Source organism: Melanerpes formicivorus, unplaced genomic scaffold (assembly GCF_026170545.1).
Source record: "Melanerpes formicivorus ecotype bairdi unplaced genomic scaffold, bMelFor1.0.p_v2 SCAF_5, whole genome shotgun sequence".
NCBI lineage: Eukaryota > Metazoa > Chordata > Aves > Piciformes > Picidae > Melanerpes > Melanerpes formicivorus.
The window spans coordinates 29582461-29602444 of record NW_027142357.1 but is presented as its reverse complement, the minus strand read 5'-3'; the positions used below and the strand labels follow the sequence as shown (position 1 = coordinate 29602444).

Genomic DNA, 19984 nt, shown 5'->3' with positions numbered 1-19984 from the left:
ACTTTCTGAACTTGTCTAAACCAGCTTTTTCCTGTCTCTACACAGTTGAGTTTAATTAAATGCGCCTAATTTTAAGCATAAGGGCTGCTAAACAATAGTCTGTAACATGTGTAGCACAAAACCGTATTTCCTCCCTCCAAAAGATAACAAAGTAGACAAATTTGGGAATGTCCTTTCTGCTGGGTGCTTATAAATATTTTATTTTTTTTCTCCTCTATGTAAAGCTGAGCTCTCAGCTGGTGTCCATTGCTGCTGCTCCTCCTTGGCTGAAGTGCGACTTTGCTGAATTGCAGCAGTTGAGAGCCTGGCTGTGGTACAAATGCTTTCAAAATGTACCCCCCAAAAAACCATGTTGAGAGTTTGTTTGGCTAAGCACTTCAAACACAGATAGTGTTTCTTTTTCAAACAGACAGAGCTCTTCCTACTCTCTGTCAGTGTATTTGCAAATTAATTGTTATTTTACTCAATGATAATTTGTCACTGTGAGATTCTTGCTTCTCCACTCCTTTGTGCAAGGTTCTTCACCTCACTCCATCCTAGTGATGTGTTTTACCAGTGTGTATGAGGCAAAAGTTTTGTTCTCTCCTGCTTTGTGCTTACAAGCCTGATTAGTTTAGGACAGTGAGAATGGTAGTAGTAAAGGAGCATCAGCTCTGATCCTTGTGTGTGCTGTCTCTGCATTAAGGAGCATTTATGGTGCTCAGGCTGCTTGTTTAACTCCATGGATTTATAACATGAGTGCTACAAGATTGTAAGTCCAGGCCAGGCTTGAGCCCACAATTCAAAATCCTTTTAACTGGCCAGGAAACAAGTTAGGTTATTTTTGCTGGCTTGATGCTACCAAGGCAGGGGATAAAGGATACCTGATCTGGCAGGAAAGTTTCCAGTGTGAAGGTGACCTGTCAAGAGTCTAGGAACAAACTTCAGGTTTAGTGAGTATCTGCAACTGTGACTGTGGTGTTTTTCATCTGCAACTAAAAGCCCTAAACCAGATTTTTATGGCAGCAATGGCCTCAGGTGTTTCAAGGAAGGTCAGTTGAATAACAGCCTTTTTTGTTTGTAGGGACCTGAATTCTGGCCAATTCACTCTCTGTGGGAATTTGTCAGGACACGTGTTTCTAGAGGGGCTATTTTCTGCTGAGTTGTGCCTTTCTGAAGGCTCTCACATTCACTTGTAGTGACTCTGCAGATGAAGCTGAAGTAGTGCAGTCCTTGAAGTTGCTGTAGGAAAAGTTTGTATCAGTTATACTTTGGAAGGATCAAAGGCTTTTTGTGTATATGAGGCATCCATGTAAATTCTGCCATACCTCCGTGGTATCTGTGGTTGTAGCAAGACAATACTTCAGAAAAATCCTGGTAAATCTTCATTCATTTTTACCCTGTATGTATTCTACTCTCTGTTGTGACAGCTGACTGAACACTCAGCCTTATCCCTTCCCAGGTAAGTGGGCTAAGTGTTGGTTAAGATCCAAACTATGAAGATTTAGCATAAAGATAGAATTTGGGGCAGCTTAAAAGGTTTTCCCTCTATTTTTTTAAGGATGGGAGTGGTGGTAAAAGCCCACTTTTTCTGAGACTTGATTTGCAACTCTTGAGTGAAGAGAGTCAAACAAATACTGTGATGGCTTATACCTGTAGTTTAGAAAGGCTTTTAAGCCTTGATCAGTAGCTCACATCCTTCTAAGTTCCAAAAGCTTTAGTAAGGTGAAATGTTTTAGAAGGGCTTAATCCAAAGTAAAGGATACCACTGGCTATTAGATTGAATGCTATAGGAATAAAAAGGCTATTAACTTGTGTGGTTTTGTTAGTGCTTTAATGTGGCAAAGCTTTCCAGAAGGCAAATAATGGATCCCTCCACATTTACAGTCTTTAGTGACCAGACTGCTGCTCCAGCAAGTGTAGCGGTGTTAAGAACCTTAAATATGATATTTGAATTTTGACTTTCCCTTGTCTAAATTTCTCAACTGTTTCAGCTGAATAGGTGTAAAAATTCCTCAGCCTTAACTGTTAAACCTGGACCAGATTTTGTGCACTATTTCTGCAGAAAGGCAGAAGCTTTCAGGCTTCAGAGCTTTGGACCTGCTCTCATCTGTAGAGCAGCATGCATTCCGACAGCATTGTGCAGAGGAGTGGCCTAAGAGCAAATGCTGGCATCCGGCTGCTCAAGATGACTCTGTGGAGTGGTATCGGATCCTGTGTGTGTGGAGCAATGCTATCTATTTCAGACATCTACTGCAGGCATTTCTGCCACTTCATTACTGTAGTAAATCATCATCACTAAGGGGAAAAACAACCCCCTCTCTATGGCTGCAGTGAGGCAAGAGCTGTGATTATGTCAGTAATGCTAGTAAGCAAATGGGGCTGGTTGCCTTCAAGTTGGTGATAACATAGAGGTGGTGGGGTTGGAAGAGAGAATGGAAAGAGTTGGGGGTTTCTTTTCTCCTGTATCTATTTAAAATGGCACAGTTTGCTCTCTGGCTTTATTTTTCCATAAATAGGAGTACCTGTGTTTGAACCAGACTCTTTAGCATAACTGCTATGAACTGCTGCACTGTTTCATTCACGACCTGGGTAGCCTTCAAGGTTGTGGGTGCTACAAGTGAATGCAGGGTGGATGATTAACTGAACAGGCAAGGAAAGAATTCTTAATGCCCTTTCCACAGGGACTGTGCCTGTATGCCCTGCTATGTTCCTGACCAGTTTTTCTGGAAGCTTTTTTGTATGGGATCACTGAAAGGAGCAGAGCTATAGCCTCTCTAATAGACATGTTGAGTCTTCACACATCTGGAGGACATGGAGGAGGGGAAAAATTACTTGGTATTCTGAACTGTCTCTGTTCAAAACAATCTTTCTAATTTGGAAGGATGTTAATGTGTGAAGTAGGTGGATGCAGTGGTCAACATGGGAGAGGCTAATGTGGTTCTTCAGTATCAGACATGCTGAGATAAGGATGCTTTTCCCGTCATGTCATTCTGTACTAATCATTCTGTTGTGCTTTCAGCCTTGCTAATACCTGTTCTGCTTGGGGATTAGTGGGGGTTGCAGTCACTTTGACACTGAACCAGTAGGCAGATCAGCATGAACATCTTGTAAAGGAGCAAGAACTGGGACTGTGTGCAGGTCCTAGTCATTCTGCTCCCGAACGCCTCTGTGTGCATTTATGAGGGTAGCCCAATGCTGGTGAGAGCTATGCAATTCCTTGGGACCAAGCTTATTAGACCATAAGGATATGTTATGAGTCAGACCAGCAGTTCATGGCATCATGTACCTGAATGTGTCTCTTTTACACTGTCGCTGTCTGCTCTTCACCCTTGGCTGCTTGTAGACATTTTACTAATCTGATATCTGAAGAATTTTTTTGTTGATTTTTTTTTTTTCTCCTCAGGAAGACTGCTTAACTGAAAAGTAAATCTGATTTATGTTTTAAAAATATAAATATATTATCAAAAATACTATGTTGCTAATGCTGTGGTTTGGGGTTTCCCCCCCCCCCCCCCCCCCCCATCATCTTAGAGGCAAAAATTACCTTGCTACGTTATGCAGGCCATGTTTCTCCAGAGATCATCTCCATTATTTCAGGGCATGAGATTCAAGTGGAGACTGAGGCAGGATATGCTGTAAAGTGTTTCTCACTACATGTGTGAATTGTATGTTGCAGAGATGTCCTTGCACTGCCAATCTTCAAGCAGGAAGAACCGCAGCTGTCTCCTGAGAATGATGCCAAACTGCCACCCTTTCAGTACGTCCTTTGCACAGCCACATCACCTGCTGTGAAACTGCATGAAGAAACCCTGACTTACCTCAACCAAGGTAGGGTTTTTAATACACTGAAGGAGGGCATATACCCTGGGAATGACTCGTGAGAGAGATTTAATCCCATATTGGTGCCTTACAGAGAGGGTATTGGGATGGGAAAAAATGGGACAGAGATGGGGAGGAGGATGGAGGAAAGGAGGAATATTTGAGGTTTCATGGTTTTATACCATATGGTCCACTGTTACAATGAAGTACTAGTAATTTACCTGTTGACTTAAAACAATATGACAGCATGAACAGTTAGTTTCCCGTGGCCAGGTGCTAGCTTGATCTCAGATAACTTAAACTGCAGCCTCCTACCTTCATCTTCAAAGGACAGAATAATTAAGCAGCAAATTTTGCATTGGAGAGGGCTCTGAACATTGCAAGTCTCAAGTGCTGCTGGAAACCATTGCTTAGGAGATGAATTAGCAGGTATCCAAATGGCTCCTTGGTGATCTGGGCAGGGTGTGACATTGCTCCCACTAGCTGGGTGATGTGGCTCTGCTGAGTGCAGTGCCCTGGTTCAGTACATCCGGGTTCTCTGTAACTGATCTTATAGGCTAATTTTTTTTTATCCTGGATAAGCAAGCACTGTGTAGTGTTTTTAGGCTTTTTTTCTCTTTGGTAGAATTTGTGCAGGCACATCAAGCAGTAGGAGTTTGGCTGTCACTTTGCAGCACCTCCTGTGTGTGGCTCCCAGGGGGATCATATCTTTCCAGGCATAGATTATGCTAAAACTTACTAAGCTTATTTTCTGTCATGTGAACAAGGGCAATAGCCTAGTGACAAGCTGAGAGTTGTCTGCCCTGATACTCAGATTCTCTCCTGCTTCAGGACACTGACCCAGCTCTTTAAGTTTTGTGCATGGAACATGAGGTTCACTCAGGTGCCTCTCTGTCTAGGCTTCTCTGTGTGTACAAAGCAGACTCCTGAACTCCCTTGTACTCTGATCTCAGGTGTGGTTGGTTGCTGTATCTGTTGCTAGATGCTAGACCCATGGAAACCCCAAAGAAATATCAGCCAGGTGCTGCAGGCTCTAACCCATGGAGCCATGTCTTTCCTGTCACACAGGATGACACAGTGTCAGGACAGCAGACCCCAGGAGGTGATAAAGGCATATCAAGGGTGAGATGGAGATGTATTGCAGTTGCTTCCTGTTTCCAAGTAAAAGATTTTGTGTTCTGAAGAGCAGCTGATAACCAAATATTTCAGCATAAATGAAACAGTGCCTGGCTTTTTACCTTGGTAGGGCCAAAGTTAGACAACTCTGTACACAGTGCCATGAGTTTTATAAGACCTGTGTGACTAGAGCAGTCTTGTTTCCCTATGCAAAGTAAGACTGTTACTGCCTGTAGACTGTGCTGTGTTAGGCTTTCCCCTGCTTAGTGACCTGTTTCTTTGGTAGACCTCCAGTCCTTGGATATCTTCTGCACCTGTCTTTCATCCCTCAAGGGGAAAGATGGGATGTGTCCTTGCAGAATACAGCCTGGGGACCATGAGGCTGGACAGGCTGGAGGAACAAAGTATGGGTGAGGATGGCAGGAGCTGTGCAGAAGGGTGGAGTTGGGATCTGCGGCGGGGGTAAGGAGTGAGCACTTCTTGGTGCTCTTGGCTTGCCACAACACACCTCTTCTTAGATGGTCTTTGGGGTGATTAGTGGTAAAAGATGGTGCATCACCTGACAGTTGAATTGCTCATTGCTTTCTGTTCCTCTTGGCAGGAGCTTTGTATCTGCCTACCACCTTCTCAGGAGCATCCTCACCTCAATTTACTTAAGCTCTCAAGCAATTTGTCTTCCTCCTTTCACTGAGATACTCTGGATTTCTGGGGAAAACTCTTGACATTCAGTGCTGTCTGTATGTAGACGAATTTGTGTATGTTTTTAGTTTTTTTTTTGTTTGTTTGTTTTTTACTTGAGATCTTGCAGTGTGCCTACTTTTTAAAAGCCATTCTGCTCCACTCCAGCAGGTTACTTCAGTGTCCATACTACTGGCTGCACTCTTGCTCCCAGTATTGATCCATTCCAGTAGCAAGGGCAGGCCTTAACTGCAAATTCATCTTAGATGTAGTCTACCTTGATACCAAATCATTTAGACCCAAATCCCTTGCCTGTGATAGTTAGGAAAACCAGACACGCTCCCATGTGGGTATGAGCTGCTGTGAGAGGCCTGTGTGGTCAGTGAAGGTAAATACAGGTAAGGGGAGAAGAGAGTGCTAGACACTTTTCAGCGAACTGTGGTCAGAGCTGAGAAGCCTTACTTCTGTTGGTGGGATACCAGTGAGGACATCGCCTGTGGTTAAAAAGAGCTGACCCTTTGTTTTGCACTTCCAGGACAAAGAATCAGTTTGAGTTTGCAGGTAACCACCCATTTCACTTACAGGTTTTTGTTTAGGAACTTCCACATAAAAAGGTATTTAGTCTTTTTTGTGTGTGACATCTGTGTCAATAGGATGTTCCTCATGCACTGAATAAAAAAGTAAGCATGTCTGTTCAAAAGCAAAAACTGAAGTGCTTGAGTGTTCATTTCAGCCACACTTCTCTAGGAACCACTTTTGATTCTTCAGCTATATAGTTTTCCAGCAGGTACCTGCTGTGTAGGTATTTTTCCATTCCTTCTCCAAAACCAGAGGAGGGTGCTGCAACTCTTTACTTTGACCTGCTCTCCAAAAATGAGGGAATCCCACCCGGGTGCTGCCACACTGATCTCTTATTCATGATCTGCACAAACTAAGTGCAAGTTGAAGGCTTTGACAAAATCAGTCCCATTAATGGAATTAAGCTGTATGAGCCTGAGGAGGTATGTGAAGGGTACCTTGAGGCAACCCAGATCTCTGCAGCCAACAGTCAAGCCATGGCAAATGAACTGACTGGCTGCAGAGTACTGTGACTCAGGTGCAGTGCCATAGCCATCTCATGAAAAAGCATTTCAGATCATTGCCTACACCTTATCGCCTTACACTGACTGTAAACAAAGGGACATCTCTTGCACCTTACCCTCCTGTACTTATCCTGGTCTGGCCAAACACTGTTACATAAAGCTTCCCTTCTTCCTTGTATGCTTGAGTTTTGAGATGGATTACTTTAGCAAATGGGTAACTTTGTAAATGGATGTCACTCCACCCTATCCATGCTGGTGAGTGTCAGTCATAGCTGGCTTCTATTAAGGCAGATACAAACGCACAGTGGCTGTCCCAGCTCCAGCAAACCAACACACATCCAATGTGGTCACTTATCCAGATTGTAAGGACTGGGCTTGGGGTTTTCTGCTTGCTGGATGGCTATTGCCCCTCAATGTCCAAATGTTCCTTCCTGAGTTGCACTCTTCACCGCTCAGTAACTGACCTTTTGTCACCCTGCAACAGCTCTGCTCCCTGTCTGAAACACTTATACTCCACACATGACTGGTTCAGTGGTGATTGGTGAGTGGACCAGCTCAGGAAATAGTCCATGTGTAGAACTGGATAAAAGAAAGAACAGAGCCATGGTGTTGGGAAAGGTGGAAGAACCATAGAGCAAATTAAAGGCCAAGTTGCATAAAAAAGGAACTAGTGGAGAGGTTCAGGTGAGATTTGAAAGGGTTTAATATAGATTAGGAAGAAGGGCTATCCAGGGATTCTGATGTACAAACAGGAGAGGGGTGGGAGGGAGGGCTCCAGGCTTGTGGAACATGATTTCTCATGAGCCTTATTTTTTGCTGGATAGATCCAGAGAAGAGGTCTAGTGGCACTGAGGAGCTCTCCACAAGGATGAAGGAGGAAATTGAGAGGACTCCTTAGAGAGCAGTGTTTTCAGCAAGTGCAGAGGAAGCGTATGTGTGGGTTCATAAGGCTGTAAACTTAACTGTTGTGCGAAGTTGACCTGGGGACATTTGGCTGTGGCAGGCTTTCGACTTTGTCTGCTTGTGTTTGAAACTGTGAGTGCTTGCTGGCTGCAGCTCTAGAACCAGCCTGCAAATGAAGTAACTAGAATCAAATCCTTAGCTTGGTTTCCAAGGACTGACTCATTACCCTTGTCTTTCCTGATTTCTTTCCCCCACTGCCTTCCCACATTACTTGGGAAACTGGAGCCAGAGCCCTGCTATCACAAACTGAATGTGATCTTAGTTTGCTAATCCTTAGGGCAGTTACTACATTAATAGGTCTTTACTGGACCTCAGGAGGATTAGTCATTCAGTGAGACCAAGCATAGACTTGTTGGTATGGTGTCTTAACACTGCTCTCCCTTCAGTCCATGGAACTGATAAAGGTACTGTGCTCACATTGGGAGCTGCTGCTGGCGTTGCTCCTTTGGATTGCATCTGCCAGCATAGCTACGCTGTCCAGGAGACTGCAGCACAAGCATCGCCCTAATGTTTTTGGAGCTAGCCTCTCTTTTAGCACTATTTCAGTGTCTCTTGTGGATAGGGATTTTCAGACAAACAACCAACCAGCAACCATATTACAAACCACTGCTTTAGCAAGAGGAGTTGGTGCAGTTGCATATTCCATGGTCTGCAGTCATATGGGGTGTGGTTTGACCATGACTGGTTGAAACTAGTCTCAAACATGGACAGAAATGGGAGCAATGAAGGTGGCTCCAGAAACTCCACCAAGAAGAATGCAGAGGAAACAGGCACTGTATAGTAGATCTGAATGATAATAAGTGTGAGGAAATAAAATAATTCCTTTAAAAAACAAAACAAAAGGCCAAACCCCATAAAAACCTGAAAGTCATTGCCCAAGGGAATCAGCTTGTAGTGCCAGAACCACATGTGGACTGTGAGCTATTCAAGTCATGATTCTGTTTCATGACCAGCATGGGGTTGGCTTGGAGCCTCAGGTCTAAATTACTCCAAATAGCGGGTGGTTAAGGTTGGTTGCAGAGGGTCACTGAGAGCAGGCTGTGTGACAAATCCCACCCTGTCCCCCAGTGGTACTTCAGAGTAGCTGGCTGTCACCTGCCTGTGAAGTTTTCCTGGGCTCTGTTCATCTTGCCCGATCTGTGGTATGTGATTTGTGGTTCTTGGCCATATGAGGATTTTAGTATACAGCTGGTTAGGGTTAGGAAGGCTCTGCTTTACAGTGTCTTCCAGGAGTCATCTTTATTGCCAGTCCTAGACAGTTCAGAAAACAAACAAGCCAAAAACCCAAACCATGAGAGAAAACCACTGACATCTGAGAAGACCTACGATGATGCTGGGAGCATTGCCGTAGAAATACAGAAGTAGCAGATGCCTCGTGAAGCTAAAGATGGTCTTACTTCCAGTCTGGGCCACACCTAAATGAAAGCCCCAAATTTCAGGTGCAAAAGCATGTATATGTGTTTAAAACATGGGCATAAACTGGTACCATTTTAACTAAGCTATGTTTAGAGGCTTCTGGGTAGTGTCCTGTCACAGCTCACCGCAGACATGGTCTGGTTTCTCCTCCGAAGAAAGGTGCAGAAAGCACTGGGCAATGAGCAGCTGAAGAGGACATCTAGAAACTGATTGTTTGCCTTAGAAGGAAAAAGAGAACTCTTGCCTCCCTTAAATTCTAAAGTTCAAATTCAGTTGTCTATACCCAGAGAACCCAGTTTTAAACACCAAGATTTACAGTAAATGAAAAAAAGCTGTTTTGTATTGACGTTAACTCCTACGTAATTGAGTTTTTATGGGGTCACAACTGTCTGAATGTTTGTAGTTTTCCTGGAACAATTCTTTATTTGCCTAAATGAAGTGTAGAGATGGCTGAGTGACCAGCTCTGCCTGGGTGTGCTTCTGGTTAATTATAGCTTTGTTTGTGGGGATATTTTTGCTTTGTCCCATGCTAAGAACTACCTCTTTTCCTAACAATCACTGCCATTACTGACCAGGCCCTGGGTATTTCAAGGAGATCTGCTGCTGGTGGCCTTTCCTATGTGAACATGCCTCCACCCTTGCCTGTGATCACAGGCACAACAATGGCTTCATGTCATTGAGGTTGTAAATATCACATACTCTGTGGTGACTCCCCACCTATGCATCTGTGGTCCCTCAACCCTTTTTCACTCTATTCCTGGACCTGGATGGTTTAAAAAATGGTTAACAAAGCTGGTTTGTCTTTGTTATGTCTGAGACTGGCTACTTGGCGTTTTTGCTTCTTGTGGTGCACCTCTTCATCTTTGTAGAAGGAATTTGTCTCCTGCCTAACTTTGAAGACAGCTCTGAGTAGGTTCTGGTGTCTCAGCTGAAGCCATTAATTGTGCTAGCAGCAATTTCCCCATATGTTTGGCAGCTCTGTCTTCGCTTGGCAGCCCAGGATAAACAACCCTGTCTCCAAACCACACTGTCCCGAAGCTCACTATGAATCTTGCTTCAGATGACAGGGCACCTCGGCATAAGAAGAGCATCTGACTTCTGTTGTCCTTAGGAAGCTAGAATCTCGGTTGTCTATTACCAAGAGGCTGTTTTCTATTCTTTCTGTAATCCTTTCTTCTGTTGCTAACATCTGGATGAAATTCAACTGGGCTTGTGAACTTGCTGGATTGTAGCCTGTGCACAACTCCTACTGGAAGCCCCTAGACAACATTTTGTTCTCCCACTTCCATAAATCTTCAATATCTCTGAAGGAAGGAAGTGCTCAGAAGTTCTTTTGAGTGTAGTGAGAAATAAGATTTATTTTTTTGTTGTTATATTCTGTGCCACTTTTCCTGCTTTCCTCCATTATCCATATTTACTTTGAGATTCCTGTAGTTATGATGGTGACATTTTTTTCTTGTGATTTTACAGCGTTTAATGTGTGTGTCAAATGTACCTTATCAATCTGAGAAGCTACCTTTCTCTAATTTGCATTGCTCTGAAAGATCCCATTTTAGGCAGCAAGAAGAGGTTTGAGAAATACCATGGTTTTGACATGTTTATCTGTTTTGATAGAAGTAATATATTTCTTTTTCTAAAGAGGCTTAAACCCCACCCCCCACAATTCCACACACACACCTCCCAGCTTTGCTTCCTACCTAGCATTTATTACGTCTTCCTGAAACTAGACAGCAAGTACTTGAGCAGTGGGATTCCTCCTGTCCTAGCTTGGTGCCACATTTCTGACCAGTGTCAAAGGTTCAGTCTGTGTTGGTGAGACATTTGCCAGTCACATCATCTCCCCTGCTCTCTGGTAGGCATTGACTGAATAGCCATCTACAGGTGTGGGCCTTGCTTTCTCCCAGTTTCTTACTGCAGAAACATGGTGAAGGAATCAACTTACCTGAGGGCATCTGAGGGAGATGCTAGGTGGAGTCAGGAGTAGTACTTGTTTCTTTTGCATCCCTCTTCAGCACCCTCACCCGGGACCATTCTTCTTGGTTATCTGAAACTCAAGTAAATATTACACACAAAGCTACGCTTACAGAGCTATAAAACTTGTTGTCCAAATTGACTTAGAACAGGCTGAAACCAGAAAAAGCCTGTATTTTTTTACTTACACAGAGGGGGCTGAAGTTTTCTGAGCTGGACAGATGTGACTAAGATAGTCTTGGGTGTTTCAAATACATGCTAGAGAAGTGGAAATACAGGAAGAAATTATTTTCACAGGGCAGATTATTATGTTTTTTTTTTTTTTTTTCTACTTTCCACCAGAAGTCCACAATTTCTTCAATGATTAATTCATATTAAAAATCAAAGTTTATACCATGGCTTAGATTAGGTGGGGTCCAACAAAGTGGATGAGGTCTGTGCAAGAGAAGCCTGAGTGCATACTGTCAACTCAACTGGGAGTGTTTCTGTATTTATTAGCTAGTTGTGTGTCCTTGATTCAAAATTAGCCTCTAGTCTTGTAGGAATTAAATGTACATCCCTCTCTTTTGAGTAGAAACCACTGCAAATGAGGAGTGTTTCTGTTAGTGCCTGTTAGCTATGAAGTGTCACCACTGTAAACCAGACTATCTTCAAAAGTCTGGGAAGAGCAGGGCTCAGCCAAATGTTCATATAGTAACTGAGCACTCAAATTTTCCTCCAGCAAGCTCCACTTTGAGGCATGTGCTTGGCTTTCCCACAAGAAAGAGGTACAGAAAGAGGAAGAAGGGACAACCTCCCCCTCGAGTTTGGAGCAGATTTTATACAAGGAGGAAAAACATAGGAGGAGAGATGATGACAGTGAAGCCCTATGGTATGGTAGTAGAATTTGTAGTTGAATTGGTCTGCTGTGTTCCTGCAGTCTTGCTGCCCTGCTGGTAGTGGCAAGTAGGGCGGGTATCCTCAATGCTGGACTCGCATGGGTACTGAACACAGTGAGGCTAACGCAGCTTTGCTTCCAAGGGAAACAGGTAGAAAGCAGGTGAAGAGCAAGGCTGTCAATATTGAAGCAAGGCATGTGTAAATCATAGTTATTATTGCCACAGTACAAGCAAGTTTGGAAGGAGACCACACAAAAGAGGAGTCTGTGAGCATTGGTCATGACTGGAAGCTTGATATGGATATAATCTAGACACCCAATATCAAAAATTGGGAAGATAGGGCCAGGTAAGAGCTGACTGGATTCACCCTGCGCTGTCTCTGTGTGCTTATAACTGGATGATGTTGTTGAAGATTAAAACATAGGGCAAGATGGGCCTGCAGAGTCAACATGACTCTTGTGTTCCTTTTGCATTTCCTGGCTCACAGTTGGTCCTCCTTTGCAGTGTTTCCATGGTCCTAGCAGAGTGGGAACTTTCAGGGTGGCCTATTGTGTAGCTTGTGAATTCACAATATCCACTGGATAAACATCTCCTACAGCATCTTGTCAAACGAGGCTGCAGTAAGCAACTGCAGAATACCCACTGCCGTTCGTGGCCTGAGGAGGGTGGATTCTGCCCCTTTTTTTCCATAATATCTGCACATGGGATACTTAAGCAAGTCTTATGCTAAGTGTAATTTTTGCTTTCATCTGGCTGAAAAGGTGTGGGCAGCCAAGCATACAGGTTCAGATGCCAGCTCTGTCACTTGCTGCTTTACCCTGGGAGTTCATTAATCTTTCTTGTCAGAAAAATCTCTGCGCATGCCTGATGCCCTGAATAGTTGCATTGGGCTGTTTCAAAGGTGATCCTTCTCCTTGCTGGATGTGCTTGGGTTTGGGAGGAAGAATGCTTTCTTTCCCCCCCCACCCCTCTCTCTCCTTCTGCATGCTGCATTTGACTGTCAGCATTCCTTTGCCTTTATCTGTGCACTATTTAGGATGTCCATATAAAGTTGCTAAATGGAATTTTTATTGGCCAGCTTGGCTTAATAATCAAACAGTTTCCAGGCTGGTTCTGTCTAGTGCTGTGTGGATCCATTATGAGAAAGAGAACTCACAGTGGGTTGGTGGTGGTGTTTTTTTTGTTGGGGTTTTTTTTCCTCTTTTTTTCTTTTTCTTTTTTTAATCTCTTTTTTTTTTTTTTTTTTGGTCTTTATTTTTCTCTTTTTTTTTTTTTTTCCTTTTTTTTTTCCCTTTCTTTTTCCCTTTCCTTTTTTTTTTTTCCTCTTTTCTTTCTTTTTTTCTTTTTTCCCTCTTTTTTCCTTTTTTCCTTCTTTTTTTCCTTCTTTTTCCTTTTTTTCCCCCTTTTCCTTCTTGTTTCCTCTCTCTTTCTTGTTTCCTCTCTCTTTCTTGTTTCCTCTCTCTTTCTTGTTTCCTCTCTCTTTCTTGTTTCCTCTCTCTTTCTTGTTTCCTCTCTCTTTCTTGTTTCCTCTCTCTTTCTTGTTTCCTCTCTCTTTCTTGTTTCCCCTCTCTCTTTCTTGTTTCCCCTCTCTCTTTCTTGTTTCCCCTCTCTCTTTCTTGTTTCCCCTCTCTCTTTCTTGTTTCCCCTCTCTCTTTCTTGTTTCCCCTCTCTCTTTCTTGTTTCCCCTCTCTCTTTCTTGTTTCCCCTCTCTCTTTCTTGTTTCCCCTCTCTCTTTCTTGTTTCCCCTCTCTCTTTCTTGTTTCCCCTCTCTCTTTCTTGTTTCCCCTCTCTCTTTCTTGTTTCCCCTCTCTCTTTCTTGTTTCCCCTCTCTCTTTCTTGTTTCCCCTCTCTCTTTCTTGTTTCCCCTCTCTCTTTCTTGTTTCCCCTCTCTCTTTCTTGTTTCCCCTCTCTCTTTCTTGTTTCCCCTCTCTCTTTCTTGTTTCCCCTCTCTCTTTCTTGTTTCCCCTCTCTCTTTCTTGTTTCCCCTCTCTCTTTCTTGTTTCCCCTCTCTCTTTCTTGTTTCCCCTCTCTCTTTCTTGTTTCCCCTCTCTCTTTCTTGTTTCCCCTCTCTCTTTCTCGTTTCCCCTCTCTCTTTCTCGTTTCCCCTCTCTCTTTCTCGTTTCCCCTCTCTCTTTCTCGTTTGTTTCCTCTCTCTTTCTCGTTTGTTTCCTCTCTCTCTTTCTCGTTTGTTTCCTCTCTCTCTTTCTCGTTTGTTTCCTCTCTCTCTTTCTCGTTTGTTTCCTCTCTCTCTTTCTCGTTTGTTTTCTCTCTCTCTTTCTCGTTTGTTTCCTCGCTCTCTTTCTCGTTTGTTTCCTCTCCTTTCTCTCTTTCTACAGACTTTTGCTGGAGATATTGCTTAGTCTAATGTTAGGATTTAATTAGTCGCTGGAAAGGCAAGCAGACTACTTGGCTGGATTAAGGCCTGAGTCATACTGGTCTGGAACATCAGCATGCTAATTGGGAATTAGTGTATTATCTGTGTATTGTGAAAAAAACACCCCACAAAATGCGTGGTGCAAGTGGCCCTTGAAACCTAACACTGAAACTGAAAAACAGCAAGCAGGTTAGCATGGTTGTGGAGCAAATGATCTCTCGACAAAATGTAATTTTGAGCCTGAAATCTTTATAATATTTTATAATCAGTAATTGCCTAAAACTCCTGATGGCTGACTACATTCCAGTAATGGAAATCAGTTAAGCTGTTATGGCTTGTACCTTTGAGCAGGTGAAAGTGTTCCTGCGTTGAGTGAAATTATTTTTCATCCGTAGCAAATTGTTGACTTTCAGCTCTTTTTGTCCCCACAGTAAGTGGTCATGCCTGCATTTAATGTGTGTTAATTACCAAAGACAATAAAAGTTTTAAAAGCAAACAGTACATAAATCCTCCTTAAGATAGATGCAATTGCTTTATGAATCACCAAGCAGGAACTCTGTGAACCTGGGTGGTTACTGGTTTGCTGGATACCGCTCTTGTTTGTAAAGCAGGGTTGCTCAAACTCTAACCTAGGAAGAGGCTGCATACATTTGCTGTTGCTCAGGGAATATCTGTTCAAAATACAAATTTCAGTGTATCATCACCCGCCCAGATTTTTACTGGTGCCTCTGAAGGTTTCAGTGAAGCTGGGAGACAAATTGCATCTCAGGAATTTGCTGTGGTTTTCAAAATATTTATTGCTGTTCTCTGCCTGAGGTAGAGAAGAAGGATTGTGGCAAACTCTGTGCGAGGGGAGTGCTGGGTCATGCAGGCAGACAGGAGGCTGCACCTCATCTAGGCTGGGGATGTGCTTGCAAAATGTCCTCTTTGTTTCAGGTAGTGACAGAGATGCCTTAGGTGCTCTTGGAGGCATGTGGCCAATATTACCACATGACCAGAGACCAGGCTGGTCACCAGCTTTGAAGCTCTCCTGAACCCCTCTTGCCTCTGGTGGTGCAGCTATGGCCAGTGTTGAGAATATGGAAGGAAAAGGGTTCCACCAAGTTGCTGGCCTAAAGGCTGAATTTAAGACTAATTTTCAGCAATGTTTTAAATGCCATGATGGCAAAGGGGGACTTCTTTAAAACTGCTACTGTCATTCTCCATTGCCACAGATATTTTCTTCAGGCTCTTCCTTCCATCTGAGCCCAGTGGATGTTAAACCCTTGTCAGCTGAGGGCTAGACAGTGCCTTGGTGAAACTCAGACCATTCAATCAAATCATTGCAAAGCCTCATCATTGGTACACTCTACCCATGTCTCCAGCTTCACCACCACGCATTGACATGGAAAGATGTAGCCTGGCCAGTATTAATTTGTATTTCCATTTGAGGCAGATGGAAAAGCTCAGTATAGGGGAACCCTCTATATTTCAGCTGTATTTTATGGGCTTAGCTAGTTCCAGCCTGTCTTGGGAACTGGGAATACAGGTTGTTGTATGATAGAATCAATAAGGTTGGAAAAGACCTCAGAGATCATCAAGTCCAACCTATCACCCAACACCTCATGACTAACTAAACCATGGCTTCAAGTGCTACGTCCAGTCCTTTTTTGAACACCTCCAGAAGTGGTGACTCCACCACCTCCCTGGGCAGCCCATTCCAATGGCCAATCTCTCTTTCTGTGAAGAACTTTCTCCTCACCTCAAGCCTAAACTTCCCCTGGTACAATTTGAGACTGTGTCCTCTTGTTCTGGTGCTGGTTGCCTGGGAGAAGAGACCAACCCCCACCTGGCTACAACCTCCCTTCAGGTAGTTGTGGAGAGCAATAAGGTTTCCCCTGAGCCTCCTATTCTCCAGGCTAAGCAACCCCAGCTCCCTCAGCCTCTCCTCGTAAGGGCTTGTACTTGAGACCTCTCACCAGCCTCATTGCCCTTCTCTGGACATGTTCAAGTGTCTCAATATCCTTCTTAAATTGAGTGGCCCAGAACTGGACAGAGTACTCACGTTGTGGCCTAACCAGTGCTGAGTACAGGGCAGAATGACTTCCCTGTTCCTGCTGGCCACACTATTTCTGATGCAGTCACGCTTGCAGCCACATTTCTTTACCTAATAGCCACCTGAGCAACATTCATCTATTACTGATTAGTTTTAGAAGAAAATTGTCAGCCTGTGCCAGCTGGTGAGTCAGTGGTGCAGAGTTCATAAATAATCTGTGTACCAGAGTCTTGACTGACTTCTTTGATGCAAGGTGAGTTCAGCTCTCTCAAGCTTAAGTCACTATTATTTTCCAACATCCAAGTACTGATTCTCTAGCCCTTTACCCCCCACCCCCTGCAGTGGTTACAATTGCAGATTGTAATTCATGATTTCAGGAGTTTTGCTGGTACTGGTGGTGGAAAACAGGGTAAACAAGATTTGGAAGGTGTATTTTAAAAGAAAAAAATACAATCCAAGCAGTTTGGTGATATAAAAGTACAGTATCTGAATGCCATCCATGCTACACAAAGAAATTATGGATACCATTAGCCACAAAGCAAAGAGTTTGCTGGAAGAAGTTGTAGGGAGAATGAGTTTTTCAAATTCAGTATCAAACCAGTTACATATAAAGGAATTGTGAGGAACTGGGACCAAATTCTCACAGAGAGGGCGATAAGCTGTGTGTTTTCTGAAGCTTGACTGGGAGCAGTTTTGTTGTGATAACAGCTCTGTGTAGTAACTGGAGTGAAATATTCAGAGGTCAGGGAGAAAGCAGTTAGCATAAAATGCTATTTTGACTGAGGTTTTTCATGGCGTAAACCAAGTTCCAGGGCTTACATCAGATGACCTATATATCTTTCATCAAAACATTTTATTTCCTTTATGGCTTTCCATTTAATATTAACTCTGTCTCCACTATAGTTTCTTTTTTTTAACAGTGGGCAGAATCTGTTTCTAACTCTATCCAAGCTGAATCACTGCTGGCAGGAGATGTGTGGTGCTTGTTGTTTGTAAGGCTGCAGTATTGTTCCTATCCTATGCAAGTAGCTGGAAGATGCATGCTGCAGAGTGTTGGAGTGCTTGATGCTGGTTTGAAAGGACCATAGCCAATGCCCATTATTTTCTTTTATCTCACTGGAACTACAAATAATCAAATCAGGCTGACCAAAAAGTACAGTGTTCACAAAGGTGTCCCAAAAACCTGGTCATTTCTGAGACACTTGAATGGCTGACAGTGCTTCTGGGTTTACCATTGCCTTCCTCTGTATCACAACTTATGCCACTTAATTTCTCTCTGTCCTTTTTACCCTATCTGAATATAGTCACACATGTATTTTACTGTCTCCCAAATTAGTTTTCATTAATGGTTAAGTAGCCTCATATTTGCATGGGAGTGAACTGCAAGTGGAAGAGATGCCTGACTGTGTAAATTTGTTAAAGGCAGTGAACTGTATCACTCCACAGCGGGTGAAATCTATCCCTGAACTGAGGCACTGAGCAGCCAAATACTTCATACAACGCAGACAGACACACACAACATATACACAGGTACTAGTACAATAGATGTGGCACTTTGAGTTCAGCTTTAGTAGTGAACTTGGTAGTGCTAGGTTAACAGCTGGACTTGGATGATCTTAAGGCTCTTTTCCAACCTCAACAATTCTGTATTCTATGAGAGAAAACCAGTTGTGTAAACCGGAGTCCCATCTTTTTTTATGCTAATGCAACAGCATCAGTTGTATGGGGACAGAGGTACCTCCCTAAAAACTGCCAGGTGAACATGGTTGACATGTATCAGTGGGAACATAGAAGGTCTGGTGAGTGAAAGTTGGAAGACCTCAATTTCAGGACTTTTGCTGTCCAGCAGTCTCCAAAGGAAGGTCATTTGTTGTTTTGGTTTACTTACATGCAAAGAGATGGGTTAAGATCTATGCATGTCTCCAGTGCTTAGTTTGGTACTTCACATTACTTACTCTCCCCATGCCCTAAGCCACTTGCTGGATTCAAGGGTCATTTCCTGTTTGCAGAACTCCTATTGACATCAGTAGGAGTGTTGTACAAACATTTGGGGCTTCAATATGACCTCTTTTGTCATATTTCCCTCCCTCCCCCCCCTTTTTTCTTTCCCCCTTCCTCCCTGCCAGCCAGCTGAATAAGCACACCGATCCCTGTACTCATGAGGGCAACTGGCAGAGCTGGGATTCCCAGAATCTGCCTGAAACATGGTGCCCCTCTGACACATCTGCTGTCATAATTCTTCTGTTTCTAGATCCAAGTTCAGAAATGTAGCATTTTTTATCTCTGTTGGTAGCAACTGCTTAGAGGGAGATCCATCTGCTTTGCAGTTTTTTTCTGCAGAGATACTGGTTGAGCCAGAAAACTCAAGCCATCTCCTCCTTGGGCCTGCCTTTTACATTTTTCAGTGGAAGGGAGGACATCAAGATGAACGAGAAAAACTAGCTCTAAGGTATACATACATTCCACTAATCCCAAAGCTCTAGTCCTGCCTATGTACCAGCTGCAGGTTTATTGTAAAGAGCTGATCCTACACAAGGAGCTTTTGTGCTTAGCCATTTGTGCATAAGGTATTGAGACATCAGTCCCCTTTGCTGTCAGTCTTGGATGGAGATGTTGCTTCATAAACCAGTTAGCTGAATTGTACTGAACTGGCTAAATTTCTTATGCTGAGGGTGGTGGAGTGCTGGATTATGAATTCCCTTCCCAGAATTGGTCCTTTCACATGCTGTGATACCCTTTACTGCTTCCACACACATCCCTGAAGGAGCATTTATGCCCTGGGCAGGCACATTCAAGGCCTTATGGAACAAATCTTGTATTTCTGGTTCAGCAAGACATCTTTCAAGCCTGAGTGCTCTCTGAAGAAGGCAAGATTTTGCCCAAGTATCTGCAGAATAGTGCCCAGACCTGTTGTGCCACAAGGGCATTGATTCAGCAGAAGGGCTGGATAAAGGCGGTGCTGTTACAGTCAGGTGTTGCTGGGGTTCAGCTGCCTCTAACACTTTGGTGACTTTCTGAAGGGTGTCTAGAAAACTGTAGCAGCCCCAGGACACAGACGGTGATCAGTGCCCTAACTGAGAACTTGTCGTTGCTAAAAGACAAACCTTCCCCTTGAATTTCTGCTGTGCTTTAGTGCCTGCTCAATTACTGGGGCAAATGCGTTGTATTACCAAAAATGAGCTTTCCCTGATCAAACATATGCTTTGTTAGCCATGTAAATGCCAGCATGACTCTCATTGCTACAACGTATTAAACACCTTGGAAATGTTTCCTTAAACTCTAGGTCAGTCTTATGAAATCCGTCTACTTGAGAATAGGAAATTGGGAGAGTTTCAAGATTTAAACACAAAATATGTAAAGGTAAGGAGAAATATAGATTTATTTTCTTCCTGCTACTACATACAGCCTCTAGTGAAGGGCTTGACTCTGCTCAAACTGAGACAATGGAAAATACTTTGCCGTTGTTTTTAATATGAGCAGGGCTGATGGAGTTGTTGAGTGGTAGTTTCACGGGACTACGCAGCTTGGCTTTACATGGCTTCAGGGGAACCCTTATTCTCTTTGTGACCATGACCCCAGAGTGTCACTGTGAATATTGGGTTCGGGGGAATCCCAAAGTTCAGAGGTGAATGAGGTCCAAACTGATGAGAGGCAGAATTGTCTCCCTTCT

General features: G+C 43.4%; 1 protein-coding gene across 1 annotated transcript in view; it reads left to right on the top strand.

Moving 5' to 3' along the window:
- TFCP2L1 (transcription factor CP2 like 1) overlaps positions 1 to 19984 on the top strand; it is a 39922-nt gene that overhangs the window by 657 nt on the left and 19281 nt on the right. Inside the window, exons 2-3 of the mRNA XM_068138977.1 lie at positions 3659 to 3810; positions 19598 to 19674. Coding sequence (XP_067995078.1) covers positions 3659 to 3810; positions 19598 to 19674 — 229 coding nt within the window. The remainder of the gene's footprint in view (positions 1 to 3658; positions 3811 to 19597; positions 19675 to 19984) is intronic.